Below are 22,544 nucleotides of genomic sequence, written 5' to 3' on the forward strand. Positions count from 1 at the left end.
TATAACGTTCGTAATTTCGATAAAAGGTAAATTAGTCGTGGATCTTCCACTACCACGTTCAAGGATCGCGAACGGATGGAAGACACAGCGCACTGTCGTCTGCTATTTCTGTCATGGGACAGGGCTGTACCTATCCGCTTTTGTTCCTAAAATATTTTCCCTTAATGTTCGTTAAAATTTTAAACACGTTTTTATAATTAAATTTTTGATCAATCAATTTTTGAACATAACATCCTTGTAACTTGCTTGAATCTAAGATTGTAGCATAACTTTCGTATAAAATGAATAAGTTATGAAAATATGAAAAATTAACGCGAGCACAAATGTATTTAAAAATCCATAATGTTTTATATTTAGACGATGACTAATTTGTAATAATAATTCTGACATAGCATAGTACTCAAATATTACATAATGTTGAAATAATTTGATCAAGTTTCTCCATTCTTGCCTGGGATTAATGTGGTACTTGTTACAAGAATAAGCCAAAAAGCTGGCCAAAAATAGCAGGTTTTGGCAATGTCATACAGGCAAAGCAAAAAGATCTTGTTTGATAGGTAAAATGATAAAAATATGTACAACTCGAGACTATGGAACTTGCTTGCATTTATTTACATCATACATTAACAATGATAACAATGATAAAGATAAGAAAATGATAGCTTACAATATCCTAAAATTGGTGCTGACCTATGGATATTCTCAATTCATACAATTTATTCTGGGCCACCTCTCTGAAAAAAGGAAATTCATTGCGATATAAAATTCGTTTAAAAAATGAAATTAAGAAATCATGCATTTATTTACAGGGCTAGTGTGAGGCTAATTCGAGGATTTAAGTATACTATGTCTTCACGAAAAGTTTGCGTAAATTTTGCGAGACTCGATGCACGATATCACGTATGAATATTTATAAAGTTTATAAGCGTTTCCAGTTCGAAATGTTTTAAGCTTGAAACGCGTCAATCTTAAAACGTTTCGAGCCCCACACAATTTTTAAACCCAACCCTACAAACGTTCGTACCTGCCTTGTTTATTTATACGCATAAATATGTACAAAAAGTTTCATTAAATCGAACGAACGGTAATAAAACAATAGTATACTTACATTAATATATGCAATTTCTTTTTCATCAATGGGTCGTCTTTGAAATCGTGGAGGTAAATGAATATCATCTATAATTGGTAAAACGGTTACATTTGGCCCCGTTGCACCGACACTTCGTTGTGATGTCGGCCCTGCTTGCGTAGACTGAACATTTGTCCCCTCAGGAATTGCTAACCAATAACAAAAATTTTAGTCAAGTTAAACGCATTTAGTGATTATATCTGATATTACCTCTGCTAATTCCTCCCTTACGAAATTTAATCAAAGGAACGTGCGGTTTTACCACCTATAGAAATGTTATTTGTGTAAATGACATAATTATTATTTGCATGTGTGGACACACGGTATATGTTTCTTACAATTATACCGATGCACTGACCTTCCAACCTTTACTTGCCATCATAATTTTTCTTAAAATTGTATGTTATGCAAAGAGGCAATGTTACTTGCGACAGTACGTATGTATCTTCTTTCGTTCACTTTAATGCTGTAAGTAGATGGCGTGTTTTGACATACTTTATCGGAGTACAAAATATTTAACGCAAACATTTAACGCGTGCAAAGTTCCATTAACTGCTTGTGCAATGCGATTGCCAAAAATGGCATCGCATGTACCAATATTTAATGTTGAACTTTTTTATTTAATTTTTTTTAGAAACTTTGTTGAAATCGAATATAAAAGAAAACATAACTGCACGAGTTTAAAGTGTGCGAAGTCTAAAGTAATTGAACTGGAAAATCATGATCAACAGCGAATATGCATACGTATTTAATAGTTTACTTGTAACAATTACAGTAACCATGACAATTATTTACTTTTTGCAATTAACTCTATCATTAGATCAATGTAACACTACAACTACTAAAGAGTTAGGAGGATGGCAGTAATAAAAATATACACACGTATTTATATATATGTATAATAGTAAATTGTATTTTATTGTAAACTTAACTTAATTCCAAAATATTTATTATCTAGAACAAAATTTTGTACTATAAATTAAGTAGGGTTTGTATGATACAAGAAATGAAAATGAGAATGTTTGACGATACCACATAAAACGTGGCTACTTTGGCAGTCTTTCAATAACTACAATGACATTAATGTTTACTTCGTATTCAGATCTTAAACTTAGTCTACTTCTTCCATTCGTGAAGCATCTTCCGTGTCTCCTTCAAGGGGAGGTACATCTTCTGTATTTTGTTCCTCTGGTGCAGGTTCTTCTTCGTCGATACCAAGTCCCAGCTTGATCATTCTATAAATTCTTGCAGCATGAACCTGAGGTTCATCCAACGTAAAACCTGAGGAAAGAAGGGCTGTTTCGAACAGCAAGATTACTAAGTCCTTTACTGCTTTATCGCTCTTGTCAACCTCTGCTTTTTGACGAAGAGTTTCAATAATAGCATGATCTGGATTGATTTCAAGATGCTTTTTAGCAGCCATGTAGCCCATAGTAGATGTATCTCTAAGAGCTTGAGCTTTCATGATTCTTTCCATGTTGGCTGTCCAGCCATACTGCGAGGTAACTATACAGCATGGAGAATCTACCAAACGATTAGATACTACAACTTTTTCTACTTTGTTATCGAGAATGTTCTTCATTACTTTGCACAAGTTTTCAAACTTGGCTTTATCTTCTTCTCTCTTTTTCTTCTCCTCCTCGTCTTCAGGGAGTTCCAATCCTTCTTTGGTTACGGATACTAACTGCTTGCCATCAAACTCTTTCATTTGTTGTACTACGTATTCATCGATAGGTTCTGTCATGTATACAACTTCGAAACCACGTTTCTTCACACGTTCAACGAAGGAACTGTTTGCAACTTGTTCTTTGTTCTCTCCAGTGATGAAGTAAATGTGTTTCTGATTTTCCTTCATTCTGCCTACGTAATCCTTGAGAGAGCAAGCTTCGTCACCAGAAGCAGAAGTATGATATCTCAAAAGGTCTGACAACTTGCTACGATTAGTACTATCCTCGTGAATACCTAATTTAATATTTTTACTAAATTGTTCATAGAATTTCTTATAGTTATCTTTATCTTCTGTAAGTTCTTCAAATAATTCTAAACATTTCTTAACAAGATTCTTACGAATAACCTTCAAGATTTTATTTTGTTGAAGCATTTCACGAGAAATGTTAAGAGGAAGGTCTTCACTGTCAACTACACCTTTCATGAAATTCAAATATTCTGGTATTAATTCTTCACAATTGTCCATAATGAATACCCTTCGTACATAAAGCTTGATGTTATTTTTCCTTTTCTTGTTCTCAAATAAGTCAAATGGCATCCGCCTTGGAACAAAGAGTAAAGCTCTAAATTCTAACTGGCCTTCGACAGAGAAGTGTTTCACAGCTAAATGATCTTCCCAATCATTGGTCAATGATTTGTAGAATTCACCGTATTCCTCTTGAGAAATGTCATCAGGATTTCTAGTCCAGATAGGTTTTGTTTTATTCAATTCTTCATCCTCTGTATATTTCTCTTTGATGGTTTTTTTCTTTTTCTTTTTTCCCTCTTCCTCGGTTGCTTCTTCACTTTCATCTACATCTTCGACTTTTGGTTTTCCATCGTCCTCTTCTTTTTTTTCCTCAGGTTCTTCAGCTTCGTCTTCGCTCAGTTCCTTCTCGCGTTCCTTCTGAACAACTAATTTGATCGGATAACCAATAAATTGGGAATGTTTCTTAACAATCTCCTTGATTTTACTTTCCTCTAAGTATTCGCTTTGGTCTTCTTTTATATGTAAAACAATTTTGGTTCCACGTCCTAATGGCTCCCCAGGATCATGCCTGACAGTAAACGATCCACCGGCACTAGACTCCCATAGGTATTGTTCGTCGTCGTTATGTTTTGAAACGACCGTAACTTTATCAGCTACAAGGTAGGCAGAGTAAAATCCTACACCAAACTGACCAATCATGGAAATATCTGCGCCAGCCTGAAGCGCTTCCATAAATGCTTTGGTACCAGACTTAGCGATTGTACCAAGATTGTTAACCAAGTCTGCCTTGGTCATACCAATGCCAGTATCAATAATGGTCAATGTGCCATCATTCTTGTTCGGAATAATTTTAATGTACAATTCTTTACCGCTGTCTAACTTGGAAGGATCGGTTAAAGATTCGTAGCGTATTTTATCGAGAGCATCACTGGAATTTGAGATCAACTCTCTTAAAAAGATTTCCTTGTTAGAATAAAACGTATTGATGATCAGAGACATAAGCTGAGCAATCTCTGCTTGAAACGCAAAAGTCTCCACGTCTCCAGCCTCAGTTTCCATTTGTGCAGACATCTGGAATAAACAAACATTTTTTTATTTTATATTCTGAAAATTTGTACCATTTTCACCATTAATTTAAGTAATTCAAATTTTGTAAAATCGATAAAAAAAAAAAGAAAAGACACGTGTCCGCATTCGCATAAGTATACACATATAGAAAAAAAAAAATATAAGCACAAAATATTAAAATTTAATACAGAAGCACCAAATTTATAAGAACGTTCGATTTAAAACAATGGTACAAAATTAGTATTATAAATTTGATTTAATAGGGACAGTTTTCGTATTTAATTATTAATCAAATTTAATATATTACACGGATGTACGAAGTAAAACTTTATAAATAGACGAAAAAATTTCTTAGAGACTCTAAAATGAAAGAAAAGAATTATACCTTGATATTGAGTCGAGTCGATATTAAATGGTTTTCGGAGATGCGAGAGCACGTTGTCGAGCACCTGGCAGATTATTGAATGAAGTGGCGCGTTTAAGTTTCGCTTTATATACTCGGGAAAATTCTAGAATGTTCTAGAACATTCTAGAACATTTTTATTTCTGTGGACGATTCACATCCGGTGAACTTGACACTCGTCTCAGTAAATTTTTCATCGATGGAACTGTTTCATTTATATAGACTATTTTATTTATGCTGGTAAAATTTACGCATATAAAGGTTGCGCAGTCGAACACCAATTCATTCGTTTTGAACGATAAAAATCCCATTAGTTATTTTCTCCCCCGACGTGGTAACTTCCGGCATTTATTACGAGCGAACAAATCGAATATAATCGAAAATTTTTTAACGCACAAATAGACGGTTCTTATCGGAACACTTCCTGCTAATCGTGATTCAGCATTTCGTGAATGTCGTTGCTTGATCAATGGAAATTACACGTGAAAAGTGCATTATCGTTCCGATAGAAAACTATTCGCCATTTTCGATTAGCTTCCTAATTCGACAACGCGTGATGTTGTATCACATTGACTTATTTAGAGTTAAAGAGTTACTCTCGAAAACTTTGACAACTTTACGCGATTCACTCGCTTGTATAATACGTATTTAAAAAAAAAAAACGAGTCGAATAGAAAATATTGTTCCGTTGCTTATAAATTTTGTATCTCTTCAATATTTAACGCAACTTGCCCAAGATCAGCTCGCAGTTCACTAAACTACGCTTTAAGGATATTTATGCTAGTCGATCAGAAATTTCGAGAATTCGAAGTTTAAGACATTTGTTGTTTTCAATTCGCACATTTAACGCATTTCCACGAGTCCTGGTTTTTGTTCGAAACAACAGTTTTCATATAGATATTTAACATTTGGAAAGTTCTGTACTATAATTTGTACAAATACGAGTCTTTGTTAAATGACTTGCTTCTTTTCTATGTTAAACGAATGCGATGTTTTAAGAAACAGCATCGATATGATGAATCATTGCGCATCATGTATATTCATTGGAAACCAGAAGGTTACTAGAAAATTGATGTATAATAGTAATAAATGAAATTGCTCAATAGTAAAATTGATCATATGCATGAAAAGAAAATCGACACCGTTGCGTGAATTTTATTTTTGTAAACACGCGATTAACAAATCGGAAAGACCGAAGAATTCGTAAGAACCGCGGAATTTCTGTCGGTATCGAATAGAATGTAACTACGTATTGGAATGTGGCGCCCCCTGAATTTCTGGCAAATAATCGATTTCGTACGAGTTTGTCATTGGACAACAAAAAGACTCGAATTTCATCGAATAAATGAATATTTATTTTTGCGATTATAATCCTTACGGTAATTAGTGTTCTATGTTTTAACTGCGATCTTTCAATTACGGAAACTCATAAAGTCTAATAATTTTTCATTTTGAAATTTATAAAACAATCGTATCGCATATATTGTATTAAAAATCGATACGAATAAATCGATAGACGGATATTAATTCGATTAGTCGAATATCTTTCAGTTTTGAAATTGATCGATAAAACGCGATCGTATAATATTTTTTGGTACATCGAATCCTGGATCGATACGGATTAATCGACACGAGGGTAAACGGTTTTTTTTCTAATTCGATTAATGGTACAGCATTTTTGAACGTTGAAACGTAAAATGTAAGAAAACGCTCGTAATATGCGTATTTATCGAATCGAAATCGTACTAATTCCATAAAAAATTCTATTTTGAAATTCAACGAAGACTTCGAACTCGAATTCGGCGTATATAGAATAAAATTAGTATGGAATAGAGTAAGGATTGGATGATATTATGATCGTTAAGCCACGAAATATGATCGCGTAAAGAGAAAAAGGAAATATCGATACTAGTTCTGAAACGTCGACGATAGGTAATCGAGTCACGTGGAAATGACACTACTAGTAATTACAAATGCCCAACCCGTACGTTCCGGTGCAGAATGAATACAGAAATGTTCGGATCGTCTTTTACCTATTCATCGTGTCTTCGGTATAGCTTATTCCAGAAGTAAAAGTTTCTTAGACCCATCTCTCTCCTCGATTGAAAGGTTCATCTAAAGATTCGAAGGATTCAAAGGAATAAATAAACGTTAACGAAACAATTTATTTTTATTCTTTTTACGTAACGTCGGTCTTACAGAGTTAAATAGGAATATTTTATTCGCATCGGAGTGTCAGGGAAAACGATAAGAGCATTACATAAATCGATTTCACGGATAAACCACGTAGAATCTGGTTCACGGCTACGAACAGTAGCTCGTTTCGAAGTATGGAACTTTCGAAACACGTCGTACCGGTGGTTGTAGCGACAGCGCTGAAATACTCGGGGGAAGATCGCTGGAGTTGATATGGCGAGGAGCTTAACTCCGGTAACCTAGCTTTATGATGTCGAATAATACTCATACAGCTAGATAACCAAAGAAAATGTCCGCGCCAAGATCCTCTCGGTCGGTTACTAGACGTCTCGAAAAATGATAATATCGATTACATGATTCGAAGAGGCGGTGGAGTTCCTTACCTACGAGGAAAGAATATAAAGAGGCAAAAGTTTGGAAAAGTTGCAAGAGGAAAAAGTTGGTTTTTATAAATTCTTTGTAAATAGCTGTCTAGAAATACATGTATCGTCGAGTGAATTTCGGAGAACGCGTAATACAGGTAACGTTAGACGACCGTAGCAGAACGGTAATAAAATGGTTTTATCGATTCGAGGGATTCCATATTGTCGGTCGGTCGGTCGGTAAACGAGATCACGCTGCAGACCGTAGTTCGTAGCATCGATCGTAGTTATCGAGTCATCGATCACCGATGGATCGTTTTTCTTGATCGCTGTTTCCTCGTTGCGGAATAATGACGTGCACGTGTCGCCAGCCAGCAGTCTGTAACAGAAAGAGTAGGAGAAATCGTAAAACGTTTAACGACAAGAATTGTTCTTTTGTCGCGTAACCAGGAATTGATTGATATGCGCGGGGCTTTGAAAAGTGAAACACGAGCCGCTGACATTTCGGAGTGAAAGTCTAGTGGTCGGTAGAAGACCGGCCGTTTGGCTACGGGATAGATAGCCACGGGCTACGAGGAGCCGCGTACACCTGGAAATTCTTTCGACGTTTCCAGGCCAAAGTCGTTCCTCGTAAAAGCACCGCATAGCGCATGGAAAGCACCGAGAACACGGAGAAAGCGACCAAACACCAATTACCTGACCGCCATACAATTACGCGCAAGTTATCGCTCTTATACGTAAGTAGCTAAGCAGTTGTTCGTTCGACACGGCTCCTATGGCTCGAAAAGATACGTCGAATATTTGTTGAAATTCGGAAAAGAAGAGAATTTTTGGAAAAATTTTCTCGCAGGAAAGCGAGCAAGTACGAATCACGCATTCGGCGAACGCGCTACTCGCGTTTAGCCGTAAAACCCGAGCGATCGAACGAAACGGAGACTTAGCTGAATCGTACAGCATATAAAGCACAACCTTACGTCATAATTACTTCAATTTAGAAGCACGTATGTACGTGTACACACATCGAAAAGCGACTTCCTGGTTAGCAGTTCTAGCGAATCGACTACTAACTTGAACAAAACTCCCGTCTCGAACTACGCAGAGGCGAACAAGATCGTAAAAGTAAATTCTAACAAACGTTTCTATTCGTTGTCGAATGAACGCGAAAGCGTAACGGGTTCGATCGAGATTCGAGCGACAGGAATAGACTTTCATTCTATTGGACATATTACGATGTCACTTGGATCCATACAAGTCCAGACATTACTCGATCATCGTTTTTATTATCTATCGTTATCCAACGCGCGTTATCTGCTCACGTTTTCTGACGTTACAGTCGCGATATCGAGAGGGCTCCCTCGAGCGGCTGCCAAGACCGGTATACGTCTACCAACGCGTGTTTCGTAAGAGGTTGCATTTGGAGAAAGTTATGATCTCGCGAGTTGCCTTATATCCGTTCTTCGACTCGGTTTTATTATCAACTTCTCCTTCTCTCTTCGTACACGCGCAATCGCTCGATCTCCGTCGAAATTCGTGACCGTGACTGAAAACGAGTACTTTACGAGAAGCGACAGCCTCGTTTTTAATCGAACCGACCGAAAACGTTCGAGCACGATGTTCGTATTTTAAGCACCACCCGTTATCGACTCTATTAGCCGGTCGAACGTGTATACGTATATCGTTTCCAGAATATCGAGTTTCGCAACAGATAATTTTGAAAGATTGCGACACATCGTTGCTCGAGCCGGGAATGAAAATCTTTTCTACAATACGATCGAGCGTTGCTACGTGATTTTTCGTTTCAACGTTCCGTCAACGACATTTCAATTTTACCTTTTATCCGAATATCCATCGAAGCTTAAACGTTAATATCGAACCTTTTTTCACGGAGAAACGCGCTTATCCTTCGAACGAATAGTATATTCGGCTGGCCACGCAACGATTAAAATTGAAATTGTCGCGATCGCGAGTATTAATACTACTTAACATAGTAAAATGTTAAACGCGCACGTACGAGAGTGAAAGTAGAAAAGATTCGATCGAGAAAACAAGCAAAAGAGAAGAAAGAACCTAAGAGAGCGCACTCACCTGCGAAACTTGGCGATTCGTTTCTGCTTCGCTATCGAACACTAGATTCAACGATACACGTAGCCTTCCTACTTTCTAACATTCAATTTGCTTTATCATTACTCTATTTTGCTCGGTTTGCAGAGCACCGTAGCAACCAGACGAACGGCGAAAGCAACGTTTCCAGCTCGAGCAAATCGCTTATCCGAGTTATGCGAGTTATCCGAGTCGCGAAATCCGTCGACGCCACGTACCTACGGTAAATACGACCGAGTACCTATATCTTTGCACGATAAGCCGGCCTTCGATTTGTTCCATTCGTTTGCCACGGTTGCTACATCCCAACTGTACTATTATCGAGAGATCACCGGTGTCAAGAATTTCGCCAAAGCTATCGGAAGAAAATACCGTTTAAACGATAGATAAAAAGCCGCTTCGAACTACGTTCGTGCAGGAATATTTCAAGATTTCGCGTTTCACCTGCTAAACATTTCAATGCCAAAGTAAAAAAAAAAGCTGGCATACAGAAATTTCGCGAGAGATCCTGAAGATAACGAGATCGTCTCCGAATAATTCATACAAGGAACAAGAACTCGTCTGATCGTCGTTCAAGGCAGAATGTTATTTATCAACGTCGCGGTTGTTTAACGATCTAATTAACGGCTTACGATACAATTAACAGTCCGGTGGTTCCGTGGAGCCATTGCAGGACAGGGTCTTTGCACGATACGTCTTATTGACCGTACTTTTTATCGACGAGTTTAGCGGCGCTCCAAAGCCGATTGCACAACCGATCAAGACGTGTCTGCAACCGAGACACGCGCCGATTCGAGTCTACCTAGCATCCCTTCGAAACTACGAGCAGAACTCGGAGAAGGATTTTTCGATGATAATCGGCACGATAGAAAGATCGTAGTCGTTGCGCGAAAGAAAGAAAGCGAACGAAACTTATAACGAGAGAGGCCGGCTTTCGACGCGACTTCCAATCGTTTACGCAAACACAGCTGCACAAGTACTCGAGATAGTCGCGACTAATGTCGTTTCACTTATAGGCATTATCACTTCGAGAGTATTTATCGAACTTGATTTAATTTCCTCGAACCGCTGTCGTACGGCAGACTCGGACGCGGAAAAAAAGCGGCGATTTTAAATGGTCTTTCGTTCCACGCTCTTTCGAAATTTCTTACTTCTCGAATTTATACTCTTCGTATCGCCTTTGATCCTGTTAACCGCGAGCCTCGTTACGCGAAATCATATTCGTTGTCTCTTTCATCATTTTTTCGTCACGTTATCGATTTCACGAATTTCGAAGCGTCGCGTCGCGTACAAATTATTCGACTATTTTTCTTAACTCCGATAAATACGTTAAGGCTAATCGATAGACGTTAACGTCAAGGACAAGGTGGTAAACTACGAAAGGTTGATTAGTCGTTCGATGGGAATGGTCGAATTTCAGAGGACGGAACGAGCAAGTAAGCCAAACAAAAAGGTATAACCTTTTCGAATAAATATTTGTAGTACGACACGACTGATGTATACGTTTCGTCTTGTTATTTACTTAACGAACGGGACGCGGTTTAACTTGCAAATTAATTTACGATCGCGAAACGGTTACTCGTTTCACTTTTTATCCCGCGCGCGTTCAACTCGAGTCAAGTTATGTAGCAGAGAAACAAGATTTCTACAAAGTAAATCGAAGCCTCAGCATCCTTTTAACGATTTCGCGTTAAATTATTTTCCAGGAAGATGGTCTCCGACATCGTATCGCGAATGTTCATTATTCGCGAATAATATCTTTTGGCGAGTAAATTCGACGAATAAACGGAATTAAACCGAAACGTAAACGGCGATGAATCTTGCTACATCGAACGAAGGCGAAAGAAACTTATCGAAGAATCTGTAAAGATGAAAACAAGCTGCACCGTGTATGTACAATGGTATCGATGGAAAGCAGAATCGATAATATTTACTGATAATATATTGCAGAGAATCTGACTGAGCAGAGGCATATACGTCGCAGGAAAGTCGGGAGGTCGTTATTTCGATCGAACGGGTTAATCGGTCGGTGTCACTGGTAACGAGGATTCACGGATCGGTAGTATGCACGCGGTGCGGTCAAACACACACGCGTATTTCTATGTTTTATTTCTCGGTCGCTCGCTCTACCGTGCAAATCTCGGATGCATTAACTGGCACGTTGAAGATCGTTCGCGATACAGGCTTCCGCAAATGCTAGCATAGCGGCCGTTGTTCGCCGCCAATCGGCAATGGTCGTCGAACGCGCGACTCGGGGAGAGAAGATCCGTTTTTTGCTGCTCGTCTATCCAGTAAAACGAGATTCTCGAAACAGGTTCGCAGAGTATTAACGATCGATACCATTCGAACGAGTTTATCTCGCCCAAAGGATTCGAACGGTGTGGCGGCGAGATGCAAAAACGTTCGAAGCATTCGAACAGCAACGAATTAAAGGAAAGCCGAGAAGAAGGTCGTTTTACGGTCGATCGTTACTTTAAAGGCCACCGTTGGCTACCTTGAACGTCGACGAGGAACGAGTTTTCCTTTTCGTTTACGCTTTCGAACGCGGGGCGCGAGGGAATAAACGGAGGAACGAAAAGACGCGACGAACGAGGCGTAAAAATCATGAGAGAATACGGGGGAACAAAAGCGTTCGAACGACTGTTATTTTTCCACGGTAGTAAGCCAGATAGACGAGCTGTTGTTGCTAAGAGGGCCGCAGAAATTCGCACGCGAAACGGTGCGAATCGGCAAGCGGACGCTCGCTCGGAAGAAGAAACGCGGAACCGTGAAAACTTGCCGAGCCGCGATTTCCTAAAAGACGAACAAGAGAAACGGAGTAGAAACGCGCGATAACGAGGAAGAGAGGCGCGTCTCTCTCGCTTCGCCTCGACCTTGTCTCTGTCGCGATTTGCGTTCTCTTCTTCCGGCGCGAACCGATACGTTGCGTTTCTCGACCACTCGACGACTTTATTTCCAACGTATCCAACGATCATTCGAGAGATCCATCGGAGCTCTCCTAAAACTTTGCCGCCCTTTCGGAGAGGACAATGTCGTAAAGGCTGAACTTCCGATCGAACAAACTCGTTTTTTTTTTTGTCTTTCTTTTTGATCGAACAAACCTTAAATTCGAGAAACGAAAAATGAGAAAGAGAGAGAGAGAGAGAGAGAAATTCGTACCTGTCGATCGAAGCCAAGGACACGGTCAGGTCAATGCGTGAATTTTAAGTCCGTTACTATTTCCTCCGTCTTACCGACGCGACGGCGCGCAGAGCACCGGGACCGAAAGAGGAGGAAAGAGAGAAGAGTCACACCTGGCGCGGTACGAGATGAGATCACTACCGCACTCACTGATCAACTGGCCCCGCGCCCCACGTCCGGGGCCGCACGCACCTTTCGCGGTTGCCCCTTCTTTGCCCCTCCGGAGCAAACTCGCCGAACCGGGCCCCTCCACTCCCTACCACCTTTCCTTTTGCCTCTTCGCCCTCGTCTCGAACGCCCATTGGTTCGTTCAAATCGACGTCGTGACGTCACCGAAGCCGAACCGACTCTCTCCTCTCTTCTCCTCTCACCTTTTCCCTTCTCCCTTCAACCTTTTCTCCCTTCACCCTTTTTCCCTGCCGTCCCCCTTCTCTTCTGGCGCTGTTCTTTCCTCCAGTCGACTACCTGTCCTTCTACCTACGTCCGTGTCTTGTATCGTCCTCTTCTCTTCTCTTCTCTTTCTCTGTGCTTTCTTTTTCTTTCCTTCTTTGGTCGGTCTCGTTCGACCGGCTCTTTCGTCTCTCTCGTCCTCTCCCTCTCTCGTTCCGGAGGAATTATCGAGCCATCCTTCTCCTTCTACCTGGTCAATTCGTTCTTTATCGCGTCCATCTCGGTACCGGCTTCTCTTCTTCGCCGTCTCGTATTTTCTTCGCTCGTACCGAACTTCGAGAGGAAGAGGAGCATCGGTCGGCGAGTTTCTGCTTTTCGATTCTTCGTCCTCTTCGACGGGAGATCTTCCTCTTTTCCGTTCGGCTCGTTTCGAAGTTGCTCGTTGCAAGATCGGTAACTTCTCCGAGTACGCTGCTATAGAATTTCGCTTCGAAATTCTTGTCCGGTCCGTAGCCGAGATTGTCCGGCAAAGGAAGATCGGCAGGGCAGCGTCGTCGCCAACGTCGCCGCCGCAACGAAGCGAGAGCAGGCTGCCGCCAGGTATACCGCGGGGAGACACAAAAAGGAAAAAAGGACGCATTCCAACGACTATAGTCGGTCCATAACGATTCCCATACGTTGAGAGTGTGCAACGAACAACCAATGACCCCTCTACCGATCTCTCGCGCCTCCTTCTCCTTTCCGCCCTTTTCCTCTCTACTTCGCGGTTTCTCTCCTCTTCTCTTCTCTTCTTCTCGACTTCTCTCTGCCGCGTTTTGCACGATTCCACGTGTGTCCTTTCCGATTCTCACACTGGTACACGCGCGGCGCGTATCCGTGTCCACGTCGCGTGTACGCGTTGCGATCGAGGTGAAGGCTCGGCCTCGTACGTAGCTACGTAGCCATTCTGTCTTCTCGTTTTTCGAAGAAAATCCTCGACGTCACGACCACCGGTCGAATATTTCTCGAGTGTACCCTTGCCCCTTCTCGAATATCCCAGCTATGGTTGCTTGCTCGGCTGCCGGGTTTCGCAGCGTGCCTCCGTACGCGTGCACCACGACAAAGACGAGTCTCTCGTTTCGTCGCCTTGACATCGAGCAGCGTCGACATCGTGGGCGTAATTACCGATCCGCTCATTTTCGCGAGCTTGATTTTCTAAAGAGGAAACGACCGCACTCGGTTACTCGGCGCACCCGCCTTCCTTCGACCCTTCTTCTCTCCGTCGAATCTATTAACATCGGAACACGAGAATTCGTGGGGAAGATCCGGTGTACACCTTGCGTGGGAATCTCGTGCGTGCCTCCTCGATGGGTCTCGCTCTTATGACTTGGTTCCTCTTCGACGAATTTCGTAATTGCGAGCCCGCACATTCCTACTACGGTTTTATCTCTAACAGTTTTAGCTTTTCGTCGTCCGTCTTGCTTTCTTCGCGGACGAACGAACGCTCGCGATGCGTTTTCGGCCGCGCCGTTCTTCTTGCCGTTCACCTAACCGAAGACAGGATACTTTGACCCGGATGTGACGTTCTTACCGCGGAAAAATTGCGACACGCAACCGTTCACCATCCGCATGCCTCTTGCTAATTGCTGCTACGTGACGGCCAATGTGAAATAGGTGCCCCGATACGCTTACGATCTAATCTGAAATTTACTCTTTCTATGGAATCTCGCTACTCGTCGTTCGTTTTCTCCTCGACTTTCGCGTATCGATTCGATAACGCCTTGTCAGCCAGTCGTTCTTAAACATTATCCCTCGCGTTTTTAACGTTGTCGTTTAACGAACGACCGTGAAACGTTGGTACCGCGAATGTCTCGTTAACGTCACCGATCGAAATACCAAAGTAACAGTACAGAAAATATGTTTTCGTTGTTCGAAGCACTTCGAGCTAACAGCGCTGTCCGAAAGCGGTTCGAAAAAATAATTAACTCGACAAAGACCCCCGTGAAACTTGTTTCGGAAAGCCGGGAGGATAAGTATCGTATTCTTTTTTTATATTTCACGCGACGCCTTTTACGTTCGAACCCATTTATGCACCCTAAAAGACACGGCTGCTTGAACGACGTTGAATCGGTTACGCTGTCTGAAGTCTGAAAGCGCGTCCTGGGAAGTTCCGCGACTCTACACGTGTCATCCATTTTCAGTTTGTGGGAAAGGCAATGCCGTGACGGCAAGTATGTGCTCGAGTGGACGATGCACGTAAGTACGTACACGCGTAATTTCAGCGTAGATCAACGACACGACGAAAGACCGATCTCTGATCGTGTCGACGCGACACGACGCCGACTCTTCTGCTACTTGTAACGTTATGTTACTTATAGACTATCTTCTAAACTCATGGAACTTTTAACCGAGGGTTAACGAACAGACGTACAAGAGGAAAGAGCGAACGTGGTCGATTAGACGAAACGCGCTTCTTTTCTTCTTTTCGAGAGAAACTCGTTTTCCCGTCTCCTCGAGACGGTCAGGAAACAAAGAATCAACCAAGTTTCGGCTGCCGACTAATTCTCGGAATGTTATTGCAACGTTAAGCCGTACGTGACGCTTACGTGAATGAAATTTTGCATGGGTATCGACTTGCTCGGAGTACCTTCTACCTCGAAGGTCGAAGTCGACGTCGAGTCAAAGATTGTACGAATCGCGCGAAAAATTTCTCGCTACGTGATCGTCGCGTCGATTCGACTCTAATGGAGAGAACGAAAAGTTACATGTTCAACCATTGTTTAATGAAAATATCGTTTAGAGAATTGACTGGAAGAAGAAACGAAGGTTGGAATTACGTACGTACTTGTACGCGATATTGGCAAAGAGACTTTGACGATTAAAAATCGGTTAATTAATTGCTTAGCCGAATTATCATTTATCTCTTTACATTCGATTTTATACATGTACTTGGGCAGCGACGTTTCGACCATATTAATCTTCTAACATTCTTTAAACGTTGCTACAACATCGAAGTTAGATCGTAAAGCATTATTCTGTATAGTTTAAAACGTTCTAAACGTCTACATAAATATACATATTGTACGATCGAAGTAGATATTAATTTTAGATTTCATAAAGTTTCTCTAGATTTAAAGTCCCGTTTTCTCGCCAGCCTGTACAACAAAGTTATTGAATTTCTAATACAAATAGAATAGCGCTACCTAAGGGCGGATCGTTAAGAATCGTGAAAAGAAATTTTCCTCGACTAATCGTCGCTTCAGATATTTAACCGACAGTGGATGGTCGGTCAAGGACGATTTTTTATTGTTCGTTTCGAAGAAGGATCCATCGAAAGGATCGGTACTGTTATATCCCCCGGTTCTGGTAACTCACCTGCGTCTGTTCAGGTACAAAGCCAATTCAGCCCTGGCTGTTGGGTACAAGCGTTGGCGTCACGAGCCGACTGACGCCCTTCGACTTCCGCCGGATGTGCATCGTCCTTGCTTTCGCGTTTCTACCGTTTTCCTTGCGTACACCTCACTTTTTTTCCATTTATTTCGAACCGCCGTCTCGAAGCGATAGAAACAAATCGAATTGGAATCGTTGGAATTTATAACAAAAGCGCGATCAGCGACTCGAAAACGAACACCTGTCGAACGAATTTCGAAAATAAAGGAAAATCGAGTTTCTCGTTCGCGTTCGACAGCGATTCGTCGGCAAAACTCGCGTTCAGAGTATTTTGCGAACAATTGTTCAGTGGAAAGACTAACAACGTTTGTTTGTTGCACACGCACACATTGGAAAAAGTTGTATTAGATATCTGAAATAACGAATTAAATCGTTAAATTAATCCTTAATATAGTTAATAATCCATATTATTCTGACAATTTTCATCGCGACAATGATCGTTTTACAAATTTCAAACGCCGATCATGAACTTTAATCGTACAAGAAAATGATTGAGACGAGAAGAAGAAGAAGAAGAAGAAGGAAGGTTCGGTAGAAGCCGGTGGACCGTTGGCAGGAAGGACGCACGTTACCGAGGGAAGACTATAGAAATCGGTTCGCACCTGCCTGGCCTGGTAAAAAGAAAAACCTACCCAGAACCCCCGTGAGCCCCGAGCTCCGAAGTAAGTTTATGGATGTCTCGCCCCTTATTCGTGACGGTCCCGGCACAGGTTTCGAGTTTAGAGAAGGTTTCCGACGCTTCTGCGTTTTCTTCTACAGGGTTGCTCCTGCTTCTTGCACGTTCCTCTTGCGAGCGTTTCTCCTTAACGACCATCCTTCTTACAGATCGTTTCTTACAGATTCTATCGCGAAAATTTTTCTAATTATTTATGTCAAATAAATAGATTCTCGTTATTTACCGCCGACTAATATTGAAAATTCTTGTTTACATTTTCAGACGGACCGAGTTTTCTAAAGTAGTTGAAACGATAGTAAATTTGGAATTGTGCGAGCAGGTATATCCAACTTAACGCGAACGAATTAAAACGAGTTTAAGTTTACGCGGCTCAAAGTATTTGTACCGAGTGAAGGAACGATAGGAGAACACGGGTAAAACTTTGTTCGTCAGATGGAAAGTTTGTTCCTCTTACGAGCAATCGAACAAGTCGATTCTAGAAACGGTTTAGAGTATAGCGCTGTTAGATGCAGAGATAAATCTCAGCAGGAGCGACATTTCGAGCAGGAGTTTCACGATGCCACGCCGCACCCTCCACAAATTCAATTTCGAACGAACACAAACGTTATCGAGGCCCGAACGAAGGGATTCGTACCCTCCATTATGAGATACACGATGTTCGATATTTTCTCAACGAATGTACCATTAGTCCTTTTCTACTTTTCCAAAATCGGCTACGAGTCGCAGGTAAAAATTTCGAGAGGAACCCTTCGATTCTTCGAGCCCTTTTTTCAACTTCCCTCGACCTTTCTTTACGAAGAACGTAAACGTTTCCTGTTACTCGCTACCATCGATAGATATTTCGTCGACGTATGCGATAAACCTTTTAAATTCGTTCGATCGTCGAGAACGTAAGGAAAGACTACGGAACGCTTAGAACTTGAAACGGATCGAGCCCGTATTGATGATACTTTCACGGGAGAATTTGTTCTAACGTTTCGTATGCGATACCGTTTCGTATTTCCATACGATTAAGGGAATCTGAAAGGCTAATTCGTCTGGTTAACAGCTTCATTTCGTTCAGAGTTAACGATCTTTCGAGCGTGACCGATCGGATTCCACGATACGATGCACCAGACAATGTCTTCTAACCGAATGAAGAGAAAAAAGCAGGTAAAAGATTTAAGGCTGAACGATCTGTTTCTTTGGACACGGAACAGAGAGAATTTGCCGTGGATATGTTGCAACGAAGAATACATTCGCGGAGGAATCGATATCGCTGTTGCAGCTCTAAGGGCATCGAAGTCTCCGAAAGACTAGATAATCGACGAACGTCTCGCTCGCGTTTCAGCCTCGAACAATTTCGTTTCTTCGACGTACTTATAGCTTCTTTGCCCTATGACACGTATACGTGTTAAAAAAGATGTTTGAAGGGATCATATTAAAAATAAGCAGTACCTCGCGGTAAAAAACGATATGAAACGAAGAAGAAGCAAACGTTCGTATCATTTCCAAGGGCTAAAAGATCAGTTTCGTAATAAAATGTAGAATCAAATATCCCGAAACAGCGTTAAAGTTATTCGAAAAATGAAATTAATCGTGTTAGCGAAACGTGTCGAACGGAAAGCGGGAACGTTCGAAGTAAAATCAAGATCGTACGAAAGAGTTTTTCGAGTCTTCTGCTCGAGAGAATGACTCGAGGCAGAACACCGATGATGTCATCGGTCGACGGATACTCGCGCCTACGCTTTTCTCTTCGCCAGTTTCACTGGCCGAGGTACCCAACGCGTGTGCTCGTTCTCGAACCAACTCTACACGAATATCCAACCAACCGTCTCTGCCGATTGCCCCCTTTCTCTTCTCTTCTCTTTTTCTCTTCTTTCCTCTCCTTTCCTCTCTGCTCCTCTTCCATTCGTTCTTCTTTCTTCTTTTCTTCTCCTCCTTCTTCTTTCTCTCTTTCGTTTCTCGTCTTTCTACCGCCTCGAGGTCCTCTTTACGGTTTGCATCGTACGAGGACGAAGCGAACGATATAATGTGCCGAGGACATGCTTGATTCTACCTTCATGCCAGTCTACATTGCTGGTATATACCGGTTATGCAGATGGAGTCTGGTCTGGACCTCCTCGGTAAACCTTACAACAGGGAACCTCGTTTTCCTCTTTTCTTTCTTCTTCTTCTTCTTCTTCTTCTTCTTCTTCTTCTTCTTCACCTCCACCTCCTCCTCCTCCTTCTTCTTCCTTTTCCTCTTCTTCGTTATCATCGTTATTCGTCGTCGTCTACTTTCCTTTCTCCTGGTCTTCTTCGTTCTTTCTTTCAGTCTTTTCAATTTTCTCTTCTCCGAATAAAACTTTTTAACTCGTAACAAAAGCCTATAGTTTTTAGATAACGAACTATTCAGGATTATTTCGATTAAAAATTGTTGCTCCGGGCCGCAACGATGTTCCAAGTTCCAAATGATTACGAGTCGATCTTTCAGGTATTTCTTTTGTTCGTCAATTATTAAATTTTAAGCTGACCAAGAATACGAATATACGAATAGACAAAAATACGCGCTTGCGGACAACGAGAAGTCATTGGCAGGAAATGATTGAAAAAGAAAAATGAAAAAACAGATACATCGTTCGAAACACGCGTTGGGATGTTGAACCGACAAAAACCGGACACGAGTCTTCCATCTTTCTCTTACCGACTGGTTTTGTTCGCGCGGCGAATATTCAAATCCAACGCGAATCACGAAGTCGAGTTACCTGGCGGGTACCGTTCACTGGAATCATGCAGATACATTATACTTCAACGAACGGACGAACGAAAAGAATACAATCGACTCGCCGTGCCTCGCCGTGCCTCGCCACGCCGCGCCACGCCGCCTCGATGAAAGGTTCAACATTCGACGAGGTACATGTTCGTTTTCGTTTAAATACTTCCATTTCCAACAACCAATTATACTTGTCAATTTGAACAATTTTCGAAATATTCGATCGATGGAAATAGGTTGAAAGTTTTTGCAATTTCACCAAAGAGGGGAGAGATATGACTACGTCGCTGAACGAAAGCATGCGATACCGCTTTTCGACGCGAATCGAGAGTCGTTAACGTTTACAAGAAGATACGATTTAACGATCGATTAAAAAAGGCGGCCGAAATAAAGCCTCGATTGAACACGAGCGAAGAATTCGATCGGAAGGGGCTAACGCGCGGCCTTTAAGGTTTCCTCCGGGCAAGCAAAATATTGCTCGCGTTACGAAAGCAGACACCTAGGCATTGCTCTCTGACAAGGTTGCGTCGCGACACGTCGCGTCTAGTCGAAATAATATTGGCGGTGTTATGTTGTGGGCACACATATCGTAGTGGTTCATAAGGAGGCAAGGAGCTTGTATATAGCGAACCGTCTACCTTAAAGAGGGGGAGGAAGGGTTCCAAGGAGCCGGTTGGCCAACGGAATGTGGCTTGACCGGCCAACCATCTCCTGCCTCCTCTACCATGGATCCTCTGGTCGAAGAAACGAGAGAAAGAGGGACGGTTGGATATAGAGGACTGGCCCAACTACCTTTGGATCCTAATGGGCCTCCATTGGGGTGCTCGAATATTCCTTCGCTATCTTCGGCCATCTTCGCCGTGAGATTTGTAATCCTCGAGAGGGGGAGAGCGCGCGGTTTTTTCGCGTTCTATCAAGCCGTACCCGGTATTCCCTGATCACCGATGTCCACTCTTCTGGACCTGGTATCCCATTTTTATTGAATGAACCACGATCTTCCTCCGGTGAAACGCGTGCAATTTTTACGTTCTTCATTGCTCCATTAAGAAAGTAACGAGACTACGTTTGTCATTTTTTCTCGCGTCCCGTTACGTCCCAAAGAATCGAAGTAATCTCCGAAGTAGTCTTCGATGTAATCTTCTTGGAAAGCGATACGACGATGGAAATGTTTTACCCACTCCTCGAAGCGGTGTTGAAAATCTTGATTCTTCGTAGCGTTCACTTCGCTCGTCGGTCATGGCCTCTCGAACGTTTTCGATCGTATGAAAACCTCGATCTCGAAGATGTTTTTTAATCTCGCGGAATTTCGTCGAGACTAATTGTGTCGATTCGGAAAATAAAATTCTGGACTAATAAATTTTCCTACGTTATCGTAGCAAAGAGCTAAACGGAAACATCTCGAAACGTCAACTTTCGATTTAAAATGCTAATAGGTTTTCGATCGAAAACGCATCTATGATACGTCCTATCGTTCGCATATTATTCGTTATGTCCGTAGTTACGGTTCCCTTGCTACCAAGACCCGGTGGTGATGGTTAAGATCTATTTAACGTTGCGTTTTATTTCAAGTTCGAAACAGCGAACCGGTACAAGCCACTCTGAATAAAAGTCCGCGAGACGGTACTCAAAGAAGTTTCGCAACTGGTCGTGGCCGGTAGATCAGCTTTCCGCTCAAGTACCGCCTAAATTTATTCCACGAACGTTTCGTGCATTCGAAAGGCCTCGCGTCGTCCGTGGAATATCATGTGATTTCCACGTTTTTGGCAAATAAACGCGTACCTCCTACTGGATCGAGTTAGGCGAGAAAGGAAAATAATTGAGAGTACAATCGGGACAATGGAATGTTTCTAATGTAACGTATGTTCACGGACGACCAAACAAGATAGAAGAGTCGAAAATTCTTTATACATTAGTGCAATTTTACGAAATATTCGTGTTAGCTCGTCCAACAGCTTGACAGTATCGAAACCTCCGAACAATTCTTCGTTACCAATATCTTTGCCGTTCCCTTCGTAAACTTACGGAACTACTTAATCGACTATCGTCGCGATAATCTAATCAGACTTTTGCCCTTTCGTTCGAATCGAGCACGCGTCGAATTATCTACTCGTAAAGGCAAGCTATTGCACCGAATAATTGCGAGTTTCATTACGTAACATTACGAAATAATTTGGAAAAACATAGGAAAAACCGAAGATGGTTTTCGTCGTCCAAACAAGGTTTAACTAAATTGCACTGTTCGTTGGACACCGCAAAAGTGATTGTACGCCATTGCATCGTATGCTTGTACTTGGATACGACAGATCAACCAAGGAAAGAGAAACGAGAGGAGCATTTTTTTAATTGTTCCGTCCAATTACGATTCGTACCGGAGGAATATCTGAAAAGTATTGGGTCCCGCAAGAAGAATGGGACAGCCGTGGCGATTTAACGAGGTATCGCGAGCGGTCTTGGGTGACGGTAGATGGCGACGTGGCGCGGTGTGGCGATTTAATCGCGGCTCTGTTCGACCGCGAGGCCGACTTGGTTCGCGATCAACGAACGTATTGTGTCCCCCGAAAAAGGATCTATCGCACCGACCAAGATAGCACCAAAGAAATAGTTCTTTTCGGCGAGCTCGTTTCTTTTTTTCCTTCGCGAAAACATCGAATTATTCGAGAAGCGTAATTTACGCAAATAA

General features: G+C 41.8%; 3 protein-coding genes and 1 long non-coding RNA gene across 6 annotated transcripts in view; 1 reads left to right on the top strand and 3 right to left on the bottom strand.

Annotated features, from left to right (window-relative positions):
* LOC100878243 (synaptogenesis protein syg-1) overlaps nt 1-22,544 on the top strand; it is a 162,958-nt gene that overhangs the window by 39,064 nt on the left and 101,350 nt on the right. The gene's annotated exons all lie outside the window — the stretch shown is intronic.
* LOC100877489 (alpha-ketoglutarate dehydrogenase component 4) lies at nt 6-1,879 on the bottom strand. Of its 2 annotated transcripts, XM_012296296.2 has the most exons (5): nt 1,488-1,879; nt 1,340-1,394; nt 1,109-1,278; nt 668-734; nt 6-146 (listed from the first exon to the last, which is right to left on the bottom strand). In XM_012296296.2, the coding sequence occupies exons 1-4, from the start codon at nt 1,509-1,511 to the stop codon at nt 717-719; spliced, it is 267 nt and encodes an 88-aa protein (XP_012151686.1). In that variant the 5' UTR covers nt 1,512-1,879; the 3' UTR covers nt 6-146; nt 668-716. The 2 variants fall into 2 exon arrangements, with proteins under 2 accessions (XP_012151686.1, XP_003707900.1); XM_003707852.3 differs by lacking the exon at nt 6-146 and having other exon boundaries at nt 587-734.
* Nucleotides 2,015-4,938, bottom strand: LOC100877375 (heat shock protein 83). Its single transcript, XM_003707851.3, has 2 exons — nt 4,780-4,938; nt 2,015-4,397 (listed from the first exon to the last, which is right to left on the bottom strand). Exon 2 carries the CDS (start codon nt 4,395-4,397, stop codon nt 2,241-2,243), a length of 2,157 nt encoding a protein of 718 aa, XP_003707899.1. The 5' UTR covers nt 4,780-4,938; the 3' UTR covers nt 2,015-2,240.
* LOC105663945 (uncharacterized) lies at nt 6,949-8,429 on the bottom strand. Its single transcript, XR_013039323.1, has 2 exons — nt 8,330-8,429; nt 6,949-7,734 (listed from the first exon to the last, which is right to left on the bottom strand). It is a non-coding gene; the product is annotated as an uncharacterized LOC105663945 (long non-coding RNA).

Source organism: Megachile rotundata, chromosome 9, assembly GCF_050947335.1.
Source record: "Megachile rotundata isolate GNS110a chromosome 9, iyMegRotu1, whole genome shotgun sequence".
NCBI lineage: Eukaryota > Metazoa > Arthropoda > Insecta > Hymenoptera > Megachilidae > Megachile > Megachile rotundata.